General features: G+C 62.9%; 1 protein-coding gene across 1 annotated transcript in view; it reads right to left on the reverse strand.

The window, feature by feature from the left end:
• Nucleotides 1–14,294, reverse strand: part of MCM2 (minichromosome maintenance complex component 2) — a 40,235-nt gene extending 25,941 nt beyond the window's left edge. The window contains exons 1-4 of the mRNA XM_075995944.1: nt 13,971–14,294; nt 11,840–12,072; nt 6,528–6,703; nt 4,634–4,894 (exon numbers count right to left, since the gene is read on the reverse strand). Coding sequence (XP_075852059.1) covers nt 4,634–4,894; nt 6,528–6,703; nt 11,840–12,072; nt 13,971–13,976 — 676 coding nt within the window. The 5' untranslated portion in view covers nt 13,977–14,294. The remainder of the gene's footprint in view (nt 1–4,633; nt 4,895–6,527; nt 6,704–11,839; nt 12,073–13,970) is intronic.
• Nucleotides 14,295–15,902: the final 1,608 nt, after the last annotated feature.

The following is a 15,902-nucleotide window of genomic DNA, read 5'->3' on the forward strand; positions in this document are numbered from 1 at the left end:
GATCCGGGGAGTGGTGGGGATCGGGGAGTGGGCAGAGATCCGGGGAGTGGTGGGGATCGGGGAGTGGGGAGAGATCTGGGGAGTGGGGAGAGATCCGGGGAGTGGTGGGGATCGGGGAGTGGGGAGAGATCCGGGGAGTGGTGGGGATCGGGGAGTGGTGGGGATCGGGGAGTGGGGAGAGATCTGGGGAGTGGTGGGGATCGGGGAGTGGGGAGAGATCCGGGGAGTGGTGGGGATCGGGGAGTGGTGGGGATCGGGGAGTGGGGAGAGATCTGGGGAGTGGTGGGGATCGGGGAGTGGGGAGAGATCCGGGGAGTGGTGGGGATCGGGGAGTGGGGAGAGATCTGGGGAGTGGGGAGAGATCCGGGGAGTGGTGGGGATCGGGGAGTGGGGAGAGATCCGGGGAGTGGTGGGGATCGGGGAGTGGGGAGAGATCCGGGGAGTGGTGGGGATCAGGGAGTGGGGAGAGATCCGGGGAGTGGTGGGGATCGGGGGGGAGTGGGGAGAGATCCGGGGAGTGGTGGGGATCGGGGAGTGGGGAGAGATCCGGGGAGTGGTGAGAGATCCGGGGAGTGGGGAGAGATCCGGGGAGTGGTGGGGATCGGGGAGTGGGGAGAGATCCGGGGAGTGGTGGGGATCGGGGAGTGGGGAGAGATCCGGGGAGTGGGGAGAGATCTGGGGAGTGGTGGGGATCGGGGAGTGGGGAGAGATCCGGGGAGTGGGGAGAGATCCGGGGAGTGGTGGGGATCGGGGAGTGGGGAGAGATCTGGGGAGTGGGGAGAGATCCGGGGAGTGGTGGGGATCGGGGAGTGGGGAGAGATCCGGGGAGTGGTGGGGATCGGGGAGTGGGGAGAGATCCGGGGAGTGGTGGGGATCGGGGAGTGGGGAGAGATCTGGGGAGTGGGGAGAGATCTGGGGAGTGGGGAGAGATCCGGGGAGTGGTGGGGATCGGGGAGTGGGGAGAGATCCGGGGAGTGGGGAGAGATCCGGGGAGTGGTGGGGATCGGGGAGTGGGGAGAGATCCGGGGAGTGGTGGGGATCGGGGAGTGGGCAGAGATCCGGGGAGTGGTGGGGATCGGGGAGTGGGGAGAGATCTGGGGAGTGGTGGGGATCGGGGAGTGGGGAGAGATCTGGGGAGTGGGGAGAGATCCGGGGAGTGGTGGGGATCGGGGAGTGGGGAGAGATCCGGGGAGTGGTGGGGATCGGGGAGTGGGCAGAGATCCGGGGAGTGGTGGGGATCGGGGAGTGGGGAGAGATCTGGGGAGTGGGGAGAGATCCGGGGAGTGGTGGGGATCGGGGAGTGGGGAGAGATCCGGGGAGTGGTGGGGATCGGGGAGTGGTGGGGATCGGGGAGTGGTGGGGATCGGGGAGTGGTGGGGATCGGGGAGTGGTGGGGATCGGGGAGTGGTGGGGATCGGGGAGTGGTGGGGATCGGGGAGTGGGGAGAGATCTGGGGAGTGGTGGGGATCGGGGAGTGGTGGGGATCGGGGAGTGGGGAGAGATCCGGGGAGTGGTGGGGATCGGGGAGTGGTGGGGATCGGGGAGTGGGGAGAGATCTGGGGAGTGGTGGGGATCGGGGAGTGGGGAGAGATCCGGGGAGTGGTGGGGATCGGGGAGTGGGGAGAGATCTGGGGAGTGGGGAGAGATCCGGGGAGTGGTGGGGATCGGGGAGTGGGGAGAGATCCGGGGAGTGGTGGGGATCGGGGGGGAGTGGGGAGAGATCCGGGGAGTGGTGGGGATCGGGGAGTGGGGAGAGATCCGGGGAGTGGTGGGGATCGGGGAGTGGGGAGAGATCCGGGGAGTGGTGGGGATCGGGGGAGTGGGGAGAGATCCGGGGAGTGGTGGGGATCGGGGAGTGGGGAGAGATCCGGGGAGTGGGGAGAGATCTGGGGAGTGGTGGGGATCGGGGAGTGGGGAGAGATCCGGGGAGTGGGGAGAGATCCGGGGAGTGGTGGGGATCGGGGAGTGGGGAGAGATCTGGGGAGTGGGGAGAGATCCGGGGAGTGGTGGGGATCGGGGAGTGGGGAGAGATCCGGGGAGTGGGGAGAGATCCGGGGAGTGGTGGGGATCGGGGAGTGGGGAGAGATCCGGGGAGTGGTGGGGATCGGGGAGTGGGGAGAGATCTGGGGAGTGGGGAGAGATCTGGGGAGTGGGGAGAGATCCGGGGAGTGGTGGGGATCGGGGAGTGGGGAGAGATCCGGGGAGTGGGGAGAGATCCGGGGAGTGGTGGGGATCGGGGAGTGGGGAGAGATCCGGGGAGTGGTGGGGATCGGGGAGTGGGGAGAGATCTGGGGAGTGGTGGGGATCGGGGAGTGGGGAGAGATCTGGGGAGTGGGGAGAGATCCGGGGAGTGGTGGGGATCGGGGAGTGGGGAGACATCTGGGGAGTGGGGGGGATCGGGGAGTGGGGGGGATCGGGGAGTGAGGGGGGATCCGGGGAGTGGGGGGGATCCGGGGAGTGGAGGGGGATCCGGGGAGTGTGGGGGATCCGGGGAGTGGGGGGGATCCGGGGAGTGGGGGGGATCGGGGAGTGAGGGGGGATCCGGGGAGTGGGGGGGATCCGGGGAGTGGGGGGGATCCGGGGAGTGTGGGGGATCTGGGGAGTGGAGGGGGATCCGGGGAGTGGGGGGGGGATCCGGGGAGTGTGGGGGATCCGGGGAGTGGAGGGGGATCCGGGGAGTGGGGGGGATTGGGGAGTGAGGGGGGATCCGGGGAGTGGAGGGGGAAATCCAGGGAGTGGGGGGGATCCGGGGAGTGGGGGGGATCCGGGGAGTGGAGGGGGATCCGGGGAGTGTGGGGGATCTGGGGAGTGGAGGGGGATCCGGGGAGTGGAGGGGGATCCGGGGAGTGTGGGGGATCTGGGGAGTGGAGGGGGATCCGGGGAGTGGGGGGGGGATCCGGGGAGTGTGGGGGATCCGGGGAGTGGGGGGGATCGGGGAGTGGGGAGAGATCCGGGGAGTGGTGGGGATCGGGGAGTGGGGAGAGATCCGGGGAGTGGTGGGGATCGGGGAGTGGGGAGAGATCTGGGGAGTGGTGGGGATCGGGGAGTGGGGAGAGATCTGGGGAGTGGGGAGAGATCCGGGGAGTGGTGGGGATCGGGGAGTGGGGAGACATCTGGGGAGTGGGGGGGATCGGGGAGTGGGGGGGATCGGGGAGTGAGGGGGGATCCGGGGAGTGGGGGGGATCCGGGGAGTGGAGGGGGATCCGGGGAGTGTGGGGGATCCGGGGAGTGGGGGGGATCCGGGGAGTGGGGGGGATCGGGGAGTGAGGGGGGATCCGGGGAGTGGGGGGGATCCGGGGAGTGGGGGGGATCCGGGGAGTGTGGGGGATCTGGGGAGTGGAGGGGGATCCGGGGAGTGGGGGGGGGATCCGGGGAGTGTGGGGGATCCGGGGAGTGGAGGGGGATCCGGGGAGTGGGGGGGATTGGGGAGTGAGGGGGGATCCGGGGAGTGGAGGGGGAAATCCAGGGAGTGGGGGGGATCCGGGGAGTGGGGGGGATCCGGGGAGTGGAGGGGGATCCGGGGAGTGTGGGGGATCTGGGGAGTGGAGGGGGATCCGGGTAGTGGAGGGGGATCCGGGGAGTGTGGGGGATCTGGGGAGTGGAGGGGGATCCGGGGAGTGGGGGGGGGATCCGGGGAGTGTGGGGGATCCGGGGAGTGGAGGGGGATCCGGGGAGTGGGGGGGATCGGGGAGTGAGGGGGGATCCGGGGAGTGGAGGGGGAAATCCAGGGAGTGGGGGGGATCCGGGGAGTGGGGGGGATCCGGGGAGTGGGGGGGATCCGGGGAGTGTGGGGGAAGGGAGGACAGAATCAGAGAGGGGCGGGACCCGGAGGGGCGGAGTAGGGGAGGGGCGGGGCGTGGGAGCAGTGGAGCCAGGAGGGATGGAGTCGGAGCTGAGCAGGGCCAGAGGAGCGGAGTAGAGCCAGCGAGGGGCGTGGCTCGTGGGGGCGTGGCCATGGAGGGGCGTGGCTGGGAAGTGGCAAGGACCGGGAGGGGCGGAGCCTGGGAGGGGCAGTCAGGGGAGGGCGTGGCCATGGAGAGGCGTGGCTGGGAAGTGGCAGGGACTGGAGGGGCAGTCGGGAGGGCGTGGCCATGGAGGGGCGTGGCTTGTGGGGGCGTGGCTGGGAAGTGGCAGGGACTGGAGGGGCAGTCAGGGGAGGGCGTGGCCATAGAGGGGCGTGGCTGGGAAGTGGCAGGGACCGGAGGGGCAGTCAGGGGAGGGCGTGGCCCAGGAAGGGCGTGGCTTGTGGGGGCGTGGCCCAGGAGGGGCGTGGCTGGGAAGTGGCAGGGACTTGAGGGGCAGTCAGGGGAGGGCGTGGCCATGGAGGGGCGTGGCTGGGAAGTGGCAGGGACTGGAGGGGCAGTCAGGAGAGGGCGTGGCCCAGGAAGGGCGTGGCTTGTGGGGGCGTGGCTGGGAAGTGGCAGGGACTTGAGGGGCAGTCAGGGGAGGGCGTGGCCCAGGAGGGGCGTGGCTTGGCCATGGAGGGGCGTGGCTTGGCCATGGAGGGGCGTGGCTGGGAAGTGGCAGGGACCGGGAGGGGCGTGGCCAGTGGGGGCGTGGTCCAAGGGGCGTGTCCCGGGGCGTGGCCAGTGGGGCGTGGCCAGTGGGGCGTGTCCGCGGGCGTGTCGCGCACCCTTGCACATGTCGCTGATGCGCTCCTTGAAGACGTTGTGTCCGCGCGCGTCCACGTGCGAGCGCAGGAAGGCCTTGAAGCGGTGGCGGATCTCCAGGCGCGGCGCGGCCAGGCTCACCCACTCGCGCACCGAGTGGCCCTTGAGGTCCTCCAGGTTCTCGATGCTCTCGATCACGTCCTCGTCGTCCTCGCCCGGCTCCGTGGCGCGCTCCACCTGCCGCCGCTTGCGGGCCGGCCGCTCCTCGTCGTCCTCGTCGCTGTCTGGGGACGCGGGTCGGGGACAGCCGGTGACGCCTCGCCCGGCCACCCGCCCGCCTCCCCGGGCTCCCTGAGGCGGCACCGGCCGGGGTGACAGCTGCCCAGGTGACACCTAGCTACCGGGGTGACAGCTGCCCAGGTGACACCTAGCTACCGGGGTGACAGCTGCCCGGGTGACACCTAGCTACCGGGGTGACAGCTGCCCGGGTGACACCTAGCTACCGGGGTGACAGCTGCCCAGGTGACACCTAGCTACCGGGGTGACAGCTGCCCAGGTGACACCTAACTACCGGGGTGACATCCAATGAGGTGACACCCAGAGAGGCAGCACCGGCCGGGGTGACAACTGCCCAGGTGACACCTAGCTACTGGGGTAACATCCAATGAGGTGACACCCAGCGAGGCGGCACCAGCCGGGGTGACAACTGCCATAGGTGACAACTACCAAGGTGGCACCTAACTACTGAGGTGACACCCTAGCAAGGTGGCACCCACAGAGGTGACACCCACCAACATGATACAGAGGTGACACCCAGCGAGGTGACAACTACTGAGGTGACACCCACCGAGGTGAAAACCACCAGGGCGACTCTCTACCCAGGTGACAACTACCGAGGTGGCAACCTACGGAGGTGACAACTACTGGAGTGACACCCGCCAAGGTGACAACCACCGAGGTGTCACCCTACCCAGGTGACGTCCAGCGAGGTGACACCCTACCAAGGTGACAACTACCAAGGTGACAACTACTAGGGTGACACCCACGGAGGTGTCACCCTACCCAGGTGACACCCAGCGAGGTTCCACCCTACCAAGGTGACGCCCAGCAAGGTGACACCCTGTCCAGGTGACAACTACTAGGGCGACAACTTGCAAAGTGACAACTACGGGGGCGACACCCACCGGGGCGACACCCACCGGGGCGACACCCACCGGGGCGACAACTACAGGGGTGACAACTACCGAGGCGACAACTACCAGGGTGACAACTACCAAGGTGACACCCCCCGAGGTGACAACTACCGGGGTGACAACTACCAAGGTGACACCCCCCGAGGTGACAACTACCGGGGTGACAACTACCGGGGCGACAACTACCGGGGCGACAACTACCGGGGCGACAACTACCGGGGCGACAACTACCAGAGCGACAACTACCGGGGTGACAACTACGGGGGTGACACCCACCAAGGTGACAACTACCAGGGCGACAACTACCGGGGTGACAACTACAGGGGTGACAACTACCGGGGCAACAACTACCAGAGCGACAACTACCGGGGTGACAACTACGGGGGTGACACCCACCAAGGTGACAACTACCAGGGCGACAACTACCGGGGTGACAACTACAGGGGTGACAACTACAGGGGTGACAACTACCGAGGCGACAACTACCGAGGCGACAACTACAAGGGTGACAACTACCAAGGTGACACCCCCTGAGGTGACAACTACCGGGGTGACAACTACCGGGGTGACAACTACCAGGGTGACAACTACCAGGGTGACAACTACCAGGGCGACAACTACCGGGGCGACAACTACCGGGGCGACAACTACAGGGGTGACAACTACCGGGGCGACAACTACCGGGGTGACACCCACCGGGGCGGCACCCACGGGCGGCACGTACCGTACAGCAGCCCGCGGCGCATGCGGCCCAGCCCGCGACCCTCCAGCCGGTCCCTCCGCCGCATGTCGCGCTCGGCGGCCGCCCGCTGGCTGGCCGTGAGCTCGGGCACGTCGTCGTCGTCCGGCGCCAGCCCGTCCGCCTCGTACGCGTCCAGCTCGGGGATGGCGCGGTAGTCCCTGCGGGCCGGGACGGGGACGTGACCAAGGGCCGCGTCCCCGCCGGCGGCCTCCGGGGAGGCCAGGGGGGGAGGCCGGGGGGGAGGCCAGGGGGAGAGGCCAGGGGGGGGAGGCCAGGGGGGGAGGCCGGGGGGGGAGGCCTCGGCCTCCAGGTCAGAACAAGGGGGGGACGACAAGGGAAATGTCGGTCGCCTTCGCCTTTCACCCCATCGTATGGTGGGGAGGGAAGGGGAAAGGGGAAAGAGGGAAGGGGAAAAGAAAAAGGAAAGGAAATGGGAAACGGAAGGGGAAAGGGAAGAAGGAAGGGGAAAGGGAAGGGGAAAGGAGAAAGGAAAGGGGAAAGAGAAGGGGAAAGGGAAGAAGGAAGGGGAAAGGGAAGAAGGAAGGGGAAAGGGAAGGGGAAAGGAGAAAGGAAAGGGGAAAGAGAAGGGGAAGGGGAAGAAGGAAGGGGAAAGGGGAGGGGAAAGGAGAAAGGAAAGGGGAAAGGGAAGGAGGAAGGGGAAAGGGAAGGAGGAAGGGGAAAGGGAAGGGGGAGGAAAGGGGAAACAGAAGGGGAAAGGAAGACAGAAGGAAAAAGGAAAGGGGAAAGGGAAAGGAACACAGAAGGGGAAAGGGGAACCACAAGGGGAAAGGGAAGAGGAAAAGGAAGGGGAAAGGGGAACCAGAAGGGGAAGGGGAGAGGGAAGGGGAAAGGGAAGGGGAAAGGGGAAAGGGAAGGGGAAAGGGAAGGGGACAGGGAAGGGGAAAGGGAAGGGGAAAGGGGAAAGGGGAAAGGGAAGGGGAAAGGGAAGGGGAAAGGGGAAAGAGAAGGGGAAAGGGAAGGAGAAAGGGAAGGGGAAAGGGAAGGGGACAGGGAAGGGGAAAGGGAAAGAGAAGGGGACAGGGAAGGGGAAAGAGAAGGGGACAGGGAAGGGGAAAGAGAAGGGGACAGGGAAGGGGAAGGGGAAAGAGAAGGGGACAGGGAAGGGGAAAGAGAAGGGGAAAGGGAAGGAGAAAGGGAAGGGGAAAGGGAAGGAGAAAGGGAAGGGGAAAGGGAAAGAGAAGGGGACAGGGAAGGGGAAAGGGAAGGGGACAGGGAAGGGGAAAGGGAAGGGGAAAGGGAAGGGGAAAGGGGAAAGGGAAGGGGACAGGGAAGGGGAAAGGGAAAGAGAAGGGGACAGGGAAGGGGAAAGAGAAGGGGACAGGGAAGGGGAAGGGGAAAGAGAAGGGGAAAGGGAAGGAGAAAGGGAAGGGGAAAGGGAAGGGGAAAGGGAAGGGGAAAGAGAAGGGGAAAGGGAAGGGGACAGGGAAGGGGAAAGGGGAAAGGGAAGGGGAAAGAGAAGGGGACAGGGAAGAGGAAAGAGAAGGGGACAGGGAAGGGGAAGGGGAAAGAGAAGGGGACAGGGAAGGAGAAAGGGAAGGGGAAAGGGAAGGAGAAAGGGAAGGGGAAAGGGAAAGAGAAGGGGACAGGGAAGGGGAAAGGGAAGGGGACAGGGAAGGGGAAAGGGAAGGGGACAGGGAAGGGGAAAGGGAAGGGGACAGGGAAGGGGAAAGGGAAGGGGAAAGGGGAAAGGGAAGGGGACAGGGAAGGGGAAAGGGAAAGAGAAGGGGACAGGGAAGGGGAAAGAGAAGGGGACAGGGAAGGGGAAGGGGAAAGAGAAGGGGAAAGGGAAGGAGAAAGGGAAAGGGAAGGGGACAGGGAAGGGGAAAGGGAAAGGGAAGGGGACAGGGAAGGGGAAAGGGGAAAGAGAAGGGGAAAGGGAAGGAGAAAGGGAAGGGGACAGGGAAGGGGAAAGGGGAAAGGGAAGGGGAAAGAGAAGGGGACAGGGAAGAGGAAAGAGAAGGGGACAGGGAAGAGGAAGGGGAAAGAGAAGGGGAAAGGGAAGGGGAAAGGGAAGGAGAAAGGGAAGGGGAAAGGGAAGGGGACAGGGAAGGGGAAAGGGGAAAGAGAAGGGGAAAGAGAAGGGGAAAGGGAAGGGGACAGGGAAGGAGAAAGGGAAGGGGAAAGGGAAGGGGAAAGGGAAGGGGAAAGGGAAGGGGACAGGGAAGGGGAAAGGGGAAAGAGAAGGGGAAAGAGAAGGGGAAAGGGAAGGAGAAAGGGAAGGGGAAAGGGAAGGGGAAAGGGAAGGGAAAGAGAAGGGGAAAGGGAAGGGGAAAGGGAAGGGGAAAGGGAAGGGGAAAGGGAAGGGAAACGGAAGGGAAAGGGAAGGGGAAAGGGAAGGGGACAGGGAAGGGGAAAGGGGAAAGAGAAGGGGAAAGGGAAGGGGAAAGGGAAGGAGAAAGGGAAGGGGAAAGGGAAGGGGAAAGAGAAGGGGAAAGGGAAGGGGAAAGGAGAAAGGAAAGGGGAAAGAGAAGGGGAAAGAGAAGGGGAAAGGGAAGGGGAAAGGGAAGGGAAAGGGAAGGGGAAAGGGAAGGGGACAGGGAAGGGGAAAGGGAAGGGGACAGGGAAGGGGAAAGGGGAAAGAGAAGGGGAAAGGGAAGGGGAAAGGGAAGGAGAAAGAGAAGGGGAAAGGGAAGGGGAAAGGGAAGGAGAAAGGGAAGGGGAAAGGGAAGGGGAAAGGGAAGGAGAAAGGGAAGGGGAAAGGGAAGGGGAAAGGGAAGGGAAAGGGAAGGGGAAAGGGAAGGGGAAAGGGAAGGAGAAAGGGAAGGGGAAAGGGAAGGGGAAAGGGAAGGGGACAGGGAAGGGGAAAGGGGAAAGAGAAGGGGAAAGGGAAGGGGAAAGGGAAGGAGAAAGAGAAGGGGAAAGGGAAGGGGAAAGGGAAGGAGAAAGGGAAGGGGAAAGGGAAGGGGAAAGGGAAGGAGAAAGGGAAGGGGAAAGGGAAGGGGAAAGGGAAGGAGAAAGGGAAGGGGAAAGGGAAGGGGAAAGGGAAGGGGAACAGGGAAGGGGAAAGGGGAAAGAGAAGGGGAAAGGGAAGGGGAAAGGGAAGGAGAAAGAGAAGGGGAAAGGGAAGGGGAAAGGGAAGGAGAAAGGGAAGGGGAAAGGGAAGGGGAAAGGGAAGGAGAAAGGGAAGGGGAAAGGGAAGGGGAAAGGGAAGGGGAAAGGGAAGGGGAAAGGGAAGGGGAAAGGGAAGGAGAAAGGGAAGGGGAAAGGGAAGGAGAAAGGGAAGGGGAAAGGGAAGGGGAAAGGGAAGGAGAAAGGGAAGGGGAAAGGGAAGGGGAAAGGGAAGGGAAAGGGAAGGGGAAAGGAGAAAGGAAAGGGGAAAGAGAAGGGGAAAGAGAAGGGGAAAGAGAAGGGGAAAGGGAAGGAGAAAGGGAAGGAGAAAGGGAAGGGGAAAGGAAAGGAAATGAAGAAGGAAGGTAGGGAGGGAAAAGAAAGGAGGAAGGACGGAGGGAGGGAAGGAATGAAGGAAAGGGAAGGAGAAAAGGAAAGGAAGGAAGGAAAACAAAGAAAAGAAAAGAAAAAAAGGAAGGAAGGAGAGGAAAGAAAGGAAAGAAAGAAAAAAGAAAAGAGAGAAAAGAGAAGAAATAAAGGAAAAGAAAGACAAGAAACGAAAGAAAGAAAACATCACTGCTTCATAATGTCCAAAAAAATAAAAGAATTGATGAAATATTAAGGAAAAGAAAAGAAACAAAGAAAAAAAGGAAAAAAAGGAAACAAATAACAAAATAAAAGAAAGAAAGGAAAAAAACATGGAAGTTTCTAGAAAGTTGTCCAAGGAGTAAACTTGGTCTCTGATGCAATGGGGGCACGATTTAGCCTTAAAAAGGAAGGACCTTTTTTTTTTTTTTTTTCTTTTGAGACAGAGTCCCGCTTTGTAGCCCGGGCTGGAGTGAGTGCCGTGGCGTCAGCCTCGCTCACAGCAGCCTCCGACTCCTGGCCTCCAGCGAGCCTCCCGCCTCGGCCTCCCTCCCGAGTAGCTGGGACGACAGGCACGCGCCACCACGCCCGGCTCGTTTTTTCTATTTGTATCTATTTGGTTAATTTATTTGTATTTTTAGTAGAGACGGGGTCCACTCTTGGCTCAGACCTCATGAGCTCTATCAATCTCATGAGCTCCAGCGAGCCTCCTGCCTCAGCCTCCCTCCCAAGTAGCTGGCGCCTCCACGCCCGGCTCATTTTCCCTATACATTTTTGTAGTCGTCCAGCTCATTTCTTTCTATTTTTTTTTAGTAGAGACGGGGTCTCGCTCTTGCTCAGGCTGGCCTCCGACTCCTGACCTCGAGCGATCCTCCTGCCTCGGCCTCCCAGAATGCTGGGACGACAGGCGTGAGCCTCCACGCCCGGCCAGGAAGGACGTTACAAAATAGATGAGCCTTTCAGAGTTTTAGTTTTGCAGAATGAAAAGACTTTTGCAGCTGGAAGGTGGCCGTGGTGTCGAATGTGCTTAATGGCATCAAACTAGATCAAATCAGCCGTGCGTGGGATGGTATATTTGGCCGGGCGCGGAGGCTCACGCCTGTCATCCCGGCACTCTGGGAGGCTGAGGCGGGAGGATCGCTCGAGGTCAGGAGTTGGAGGCCAGCCTGAGCAAGAGCGAGACCCCGTCTCTACTAAAAATAGAAAGAAATTCGCTGGACAACTAAAAATATATACAAAAAAAAAATGAGCCGGGCGTGGTGGCGCACGCCTGTAGTCCCAGCTACTCGGGAGGGAGGCTGAGGCGGGAGGCTCACTCAAGGTCAGGAGTTGGAGGCCAGCCTGAGCAAGAGGGAGACCCCTTCTCTACTAAAAATAGAAAGAAATGAGCTGGACAACTAAAAATATATAGAAAACAAATTAGCCAGGCATGGTGGTATGTGTCTGTAGTCCCAGCTACTCAGGAGGCTCAATAAGGAGGCTCGCTCGAGGTCAGGAGTTGGAGGCCAGCCTGAGCAAGAGCAAGACCTCGTCTCTACTAAATAAAAAATAGAAAGAAATTAATTGGCCAACTAAAAATATACAGAAAAAACGAGCCGGGCGTGGTGGCGCATGCCTGTAGTCCCAGCTACTCGGGAGGGAGGCCGAGGCAGGAGGCTCGCTGGAGGCCAGGAGTTGGAGGCTGCTGTGAGCGAGGCTGACGCCACAGCACTCACTCTAGCCCGGGTGACAGAGCGAGATTCTGTCTCCAAAAAAAAAAAAAAAAACAAACAAACAAACAAAAATACTAGGCCCCCAGAGCCTCCCCGGGTTTCCTTCTAGAACGTTCAGTGGAGGCCAGGCCTGGCCTCAAAGTTTACCTCTCCATGCCGTCCCCGATCAGCTCTTCTCCGTCCTCCTCTTCGTCCTCCAGGGGCCCCTGTGTCCCCAGGAGTCCCTCGGACTCATCCTCAAAGGGGGGCAGGTCCCGGCCGGGGCTGGAGGTCAGGGCCTCTACCCGCCGGGAGCCGAGGCCGGGACTGGAGGCCCGGGGGTCGTTGGCCCGGCGACGCCGGGCAGGGCTGGAGGCCAGGGTGAAGGACTCGGACGACTCCTGCAAGACAAGATGCCACCGTCAAACGTCTGGGAAAGGGAGCGAGGCCCGACTCAGCCTCCCTTTTTTATGGCGGGGCGGCCTCCTCCCGGCCAGCCTCCACTCTGCTCTGCGACAGCCCGAGCCCCTCCCGGCCCCGGGACACTTGCTCCCGCTGACCCTCCAGCCTCGGGCGTGTCTCACGCACCGCCCCCCCAGCCCGCAAGGCCAGCTCTTGCTGAGGCTGGCCTCCAACTCCCGGCCTCCAGCGAGCCTCCCGGCTCGGCCTCCCAGAGTGCTGGGGTGACGGGTGTGAGCCTCCGTGCCCAGCTAGTATTTTTTTTTTTTTTGCTATATATGAATGTATACAGTGAGCACCTACCGTGTGTATGCATGAATGCATATAGTGAGCACCTACTGTGTGTATGCATGAATGCATACAGTGAGCGCCTACTGTGTGTATGCATGAATGCATACAGTGAGCGCCTACTGTGTGTGCATGAATGCATACAGTGAGCGCCTGCTGTGTGTATGAATGCATACAGTGAGCGCCTACTATGTGCACGCATGCATACTGTGAGCGCCTGCTGTGTGTACGCATGCATACAGTGAACTCCCAACCTGTGCGCAAAGGCATACGGTGAGCGCCTCCTGTATGTATGCATGAATACATACAGTGAGCGCCTGCTGTGTGTATGCATGAATGCACACAGTGAGCGCCTACTGTGTGTGTGCATGAATGCACAGTGAGCGCCTGCTGTGTGTATGAATGCATACAGTGAGCGCCTACTATGTGCACGCATGCATACTGTGAGCGCCTGCTGTGTACGCATGCATACAGTGAGCTCCCAACCTGTGCGCAAAGGCATACGGTGAGCGCCTCCTGTATGTATGCATGAATACATACAGTGAGCGCCTGCTGTGTGCTCAAATACACAGCGCCTGCCCTGCGCCCGAATGCATACAGTGAGCACCTACTGTGTGTATGTGCGAATGCATACAGCGAACGCCCGTTTGTGCGAATGCATACAGTGAGCGCCTGCGGTGTGCGTGAATGCATACAGTGAGCGCCTGCTGTGTGCGCGGATGCATATAGTCATCAAAGTGCGCCAATGCACACAGTGAGCGCCTGCTGTGTGTACGCATGCATACTGTGAGTGCCTATTGTGTGGGCGAATGCATAGTGAGCCCTGTGCATAAATACATACAGTAAGCGCCCGCCACGTCCGCGAATGCATAGCATGAGCGCCTTCTGTATGCATGCATGAATAGTGAGCACCTGCTGTGTGACCCAATTCATACAGTGAGCGCCTCCTGTATGTATGCACGAATACAGTCAGCGCCTGCTGTGTGCGCAAATACACACAGTGAGCGCCTGCCCTGCGCCCGAACGCATACAGTGAGCGCCTGCTGTGTGCCCAAATACACACAGTGAGCGCCCGCCCTGCGCCCGAACGCATAGTGTGAGCGCCTGCTGTATGCACGCACGCACGAGCGCACACAGTGAGCGCCTGCTGTGTGCCCAAATACATACAGTGAGCGCCCGCCCTGCGCGCGAACGCATGGCGTGAGCGCCTGCTGTATACATGCACGCACGAGCGCACACAGTGAGCGCCTGCTGTGTGCCCAAATACATACAGTGAGCGCCCGAAGTGCGCGCGAACGCATGGCGTGAGCGCCTGCTGCATGCACGCACGCACGAGCGCACACAGTGAGCGCCTGCTGTGTGCACGAGCGCACAGAAGCCCCGCGGCGGACCCGGCGCTCGCGGGCCGGCGCGGGGAGGCCGTGGGCGGGCGGGCCCGAGCCGCGAGGGTCCCCCGGGCACCCGGAGGGCAGAGCCCGGGGAGGAGCCAGCGCTCCGGGCCCACCCGCACGCGCAGACGCCCGCAGACTCCCGCCCGCCCGGCCGCGCTCACCGCCATGGCCGCGCTCCGCTCCTCTCCGCCGCGCCGCTGCCGCCGGGGTTTCGCGCCAAAAGTGGCCCACGTGACCCGCCGAGCGCGGGAAGCGCCTGACGCGGCGCGACGTCACGGCGTCGGCGTCCAATGGAGGAGGGAAGAGACGTGGGGGGCGAGACGGAGGGCCGGGCCCCGCCCCTGACGCACAGAGGCCACGCCCACGACGCTCTGAGGCCACGCCCACGACGCTCTGAGGCCCCGCTCAGGACGCTCAGAGGCCACGCCCACGACGCTCTGAGGCCCCGCTCAGGACGCTCAGAGGCCACGCCCACGGCGCTCTGAGGACCCCACGCGCACGACGCTCTGAGGCCCCGCTCAGGACGCACAGAGGCCACGCCCACGACGCTCTGAGGACCCGACGCGCACGACGCTTTGAGGCCCCGCTCAGGACGCTCAGAGGCCACGCCCACGACGCTCTGAGGCCCCGCTCAAGACGCACAGAGGCCCCCACGCCCACGACGCTCTGAGGCCCTCCCTCAGGACGCTGTGAGGCCACGCCCATGACGCTCTGAGGCACTCGCTCACGTAGCCTATAGGCCACGCCCACGACGCTCTGAGGCCCTCGCTCACGTAGCTTAGAGGCCACGCCCACGACGCTCTGAGGCCCTCCCTCACGACGCTGTGAGGCCACGCCCACGACGCTCTGAGGCCCTCCCTGGCGACGCTGTGAGGCCACGCCCACGACGCTCTGAGGCACTCGCTCGCGTAGTTTAGAGGCCACATCCACGAAGCCCAGAGGTCCCGTTTACGTCGCTCTGAGGCCCCCCACCCGCTCATGACGACCAGAGGCCACATTATTGATGCTAAGAGGCCCCTCTCACGTCGCCCAGAGGCCACGCCCACGATGCTCTGACGCCCGCGTCAACGCAGCCCAGAGGCCACGCCCACGACGCTCTGAGGCCCCCGCTCCCGCTGCCCAGAGGCCACGCCCACGACGCTCTGAGGCCCCACACGCTCACGCAGCCCAGAGGCCACGCCCACGGCGCTCTGAGGCCCCCCTCACGCAGCCCAGAGGCCACGCCCACGGCGCTCTGAGGCCCCCCCTCACGCACCCTAGAGGCCACTCCCACGGCGCTCTGAGGCTCCCCGCTCACGTCGCCCAGAGGCCACGCCCACGACGCTCAGAGGCTCCGTTTACATCGACGATCAGAGGCCACGCCCACGACGCTCTGAGGCCCCCGCTCACGCTGCCCAGAGGCCACGCCCACGACGCTCTGAGGCCCCCCTCACGCAGCCTAGAGGCCACGCCCTCGACGCTCTGAGGCCCGCACGCTCACGCAGCCCAGAGGCCACGCCCACGACGCTCTGAGGCCCCCCGCTCACGTCGCCCAGAGGCCACTCCCACGACGCTCTGAGGCCCCCCTCACGCAGCCTAGAGGCCACGCCCTCGACGCTCTGAGGCCCGCACGCTCACGTCGCCCAGAGGCCACGCCCACGACGCTCTGAGGCCCCCCCTCCCCCGCATAGTGCAATAAGTGGGCGACTAGTGCAATCAGTAGGCGCCTGGTGCAATAAGTGGGCGCCTAGAGCAATAAGTGGGCGCCTAGAGCAATAAGTGGGTGCCTAGTGCAATAAGTGGGCGCCTAGTGCAATAAGTGGGCGCCTAGTGCAATAAGTGGGCGCCTAGAGCAATAAGTGGGCGCCTAGTGCAATAAGTGGGCGCCTAGAGCAATAAGTGGGCGCCTAGTGCAATAAGTGGGCGCCTAGAGCAATAAGTGGGCGCCTAGAGCAATAAGTGGGCGCCTAGAGCAATAAGTGGATTCCTAGTGCAATAAGTGGGTGCCTAGTGCAATAAGTGGATTCCTAGTGCAATAAGTGGGTGCCTAGTGCAATAAGTGGGCGCCTAGAGCAATAAGTGGATTCCTAGTGCAATAAGTGGGTGCCTAGTGC

The sequence above is a fragment of the Microcebus murinus genome, chromosome 20, assembly GCF_040939455.1.
Source record: "Microcebus murinus isolate Inina chromosome 20, M.murinus_Inina_mat1.0, whole genome shotgun sequence".
Classification (NCBI taxonomy): domain Eukaryota; kingdom Metazoa; phylum Chordata; class Mammalia; order Primates; family Cheirogaleidae; genus Microcebus; species Microcebus murinus.